General features: G+C 41.6%; 1 protein-coding gene across 1 annotated transcript in view; it reads right to left on the reverse strand.

The window, feature by feature from the left end:
* Positions 1-2680, reverse strand: part of SMC5 (structural maintenance of chromosomes 5) — a 118603-nt gene that overhangs the window by 46916 nt on the left and 69007 nt on the right. Inside the window, exon 17 of the mRNA XM_019517470.1 lies at positions 1581-1703. Coding sequence (XP_019373015.1) covers positions 1581-1703 — 123 coding nt within the window. The remainder of the gene's footprint in view (positions 1-1580; positions 1704-2680) is intronic.

Below are 2680 nucleotides of genomic sequence, written 5' to 3' on the forward strand. Positions count from 1 at the left end.
TTTTTTTTTTTTTTTTTTTTTGAGTACAGAAAAATAATAGAGTCGTTTTTCTATTGCAAGGAACCCAGAAAAACCACAACTACGGATTTCTATTGGAAAACTCCAGGTTTATCTTGTGAATCATGTTTGCAAAGCAAACAATGCTAATTAAGTGTGCAGCACTGTGCTTGACCACCCTCCATCAAGAAGTTCCTCCTACTCAATGTAAATTTTCCCTGCTGAAGCTGGAGGCCATTGATCCTACGCCTGTCCCCTACAGCCATAGAAAAAAAGCCCATTACCAACCTCTCTGTAATCACCCTTCCGGTATTTGAAGACTGCTATCAAATTTGCCCTCAATCTTTTTTCTCCAGATTAAACCCTAGTTCTTTCAGCCTTTCCCCATAAGCCTGATCTTCCAGGCCCCTAATAATTTTTGTTGCTCTGCTCTGGACCCTTTCTAAACTGTCTACATCCTTCTTGAAATGGAGAGCCCAAAATAAGACATAGCACTCCAAGGCGAGGCCTCACCAGTGCTGAAGAGAGTGGTAGAATTACTTTCCTTTACTGGCAAAGTGATACTCCTGTTAATAAAACCCAGTATGCTGGGTTTTCAGGGAGAGGGGAAGTTCCAACAAGAGTGCACTATTGGCTCATATTCAACTTATGATCAACTGTAAACCCTTGGTCCTTCTTTGCAGTACTTCAATCTAACCAGTCATTCCCCAGTCTTTATTTGTGCATGCACTATGCACTTGTCCTTGTTAAATCTCATCTGACTGATTGCAGACCATTCTTCAATCTGTCTGTTCTGAATCCTACCTTCCAAAGTATCTGCAACTCCACCCAACTTGGTGTTGTCTGAAAATCTACAAAGCATGCACTCAATCTCATCATGCAAATCATTAAGAAAAATATTAAACAATATGCAATCCAGGACAGACCCCCAGGGAACCCCACTTGATACCTGCTCCCTTATAGACAGAGACATTGATGACTATTGAGTACAATGATCCAGCCAGTTACGTATAAGGACCTACTTAATTCACAAAGGCTGCCTCTTAACCATCATTAAAAAAAGAACTGCCCCCCAATCGCTCACCAAAAGCAGGTGTTTAATAAAGGCATAAGGAAACTAAAGCAACACAAAAGAGGGGTTTCTTTCCCACTCCTTCAGATTTTGTCCTGGCCCTATATATGCATACAGGTCTGCCCATTTTCTATAATCCATTCAGGGAAGGTGGTCACAACTGAATGACCCCTCCAATTCACTCCCAGAGAATGACAACAATTCTAGGTGGCAGCCCAGTAAAAAAAAAAGGGGGAGGGGGTGGTAATGCACAACAAAAAAAAAAGAATACAACTTTATAGAAACTGCAGCCATCATAGCAAAGTGAAACAAAGTTGAATTTAGGTATTAAGGGAAGACAGTCAAAGTAATAAATACAGCTGCAAAAGACATCTAAACCATTAACAAGGATGGAAATGTGTTGCTGAGAAAGAGTGCAGAAACAGCCCTATTTAGACTGGCAGTATTTTAATACAAGTTTTCAAATTAATAGTAATTACCAACATACAAAAAAACAGAAAGCAAAGCTTACCTCTAAAGCTCTTACATGTCCGGTTGCTGCTTTATACTCAGAGTCTAGTTTATGCTTCTTGGCAGACACTGTAGTACTCTGAAGAACCAAATCTACTTTCAGAGTGTTCAATGCTATGCAATCCTACATAGAAAAAATACAAAACATCAACTATTTAATGTTTCATGACAAATTGATCCACTGCCAATATCAAGGTTTTGAAAATACATACAAACATTTAAATTTCTACATGAAGTCAAACATAAGATTCAGCTCACAAAAGACCACACACACACACAGTTATATGCACTGTACAAGCCAACAGTTACACCTGATCTCTCAGAGTATAGAAACACAGGTATTAGACCACAGCGAGCAAAAAAACAAAAACAAACCGGAAAGAAAGAAAAACCACAAGCAGATTTGTTTTTTTAACAGTTCTTGTGGCTGGGAACATTATAAACAACAGGATCTAAGATAATACTCTTCAGACTGATAAAAATTGAGATTTTTTGGAAATCCTGTATTTGGAAAAAAGGTATAATTTAAAAAATTATGTCCCTTGATTTTAGTAAGGCTTTTGGCACTGCGTCTCATAATATAGTTTCAAAGTTTCTAGGGTTGGAAGGGACCTGAGCAGATCATCGAGTCCAACCCCCTGCCATGGCAGGAAAGAGTACTGGGGTCAAATGACCCCAGCAAGGTGTACATCCAACCTCCTCTTAAAGACCCCCAGGGTTGGAGCCAGCACCACTTCTCTTGGAAGTTGGTTCCAGATCCTAGCCGCCCTGACCGTGAAGTAGCGCTTCCTGATATCTAGCCTAAATCTACCCTCTGCCAACTTGTGACCGTTATTCCTGGTCACTCCTGGTAGTGTTCGGGGGAACAGGGACTCCCCCAATGTCTGCTGGTCCTCTCTGACTAGTTTGTAACAGGCCACTAGATCCCCCCTCAGCCTTCTCTTATGGAGGCCAAACAGGTTCAGGTCCCGTAGCCTCTCCTCGTAAGGCCTGCCCTGCTGCCCTCTGATCATGTGAGTGGCCCTCCTCTGGACCCTCTCCATGTTGTTCACATCCCTCTTGAAGTGCAGCGCCCAGAACTGGATGCAGTACTCCAGCTGC

The sequence above is a fragment of the Gavialis gangeticus genome, unplaced genomic scaffold (assembly GCF_001723915.1).
Source record: "Gavialis gangeticus isolate Ggan-Ray unplaced genomic scaffold, GavGan_comp1, whole genome shotgun sequence".
NCBI lineage: Eukaryota > Metazoa > Chordata > Crocodylia > Gavialidae > Gavialis > Gavialis gangeticus.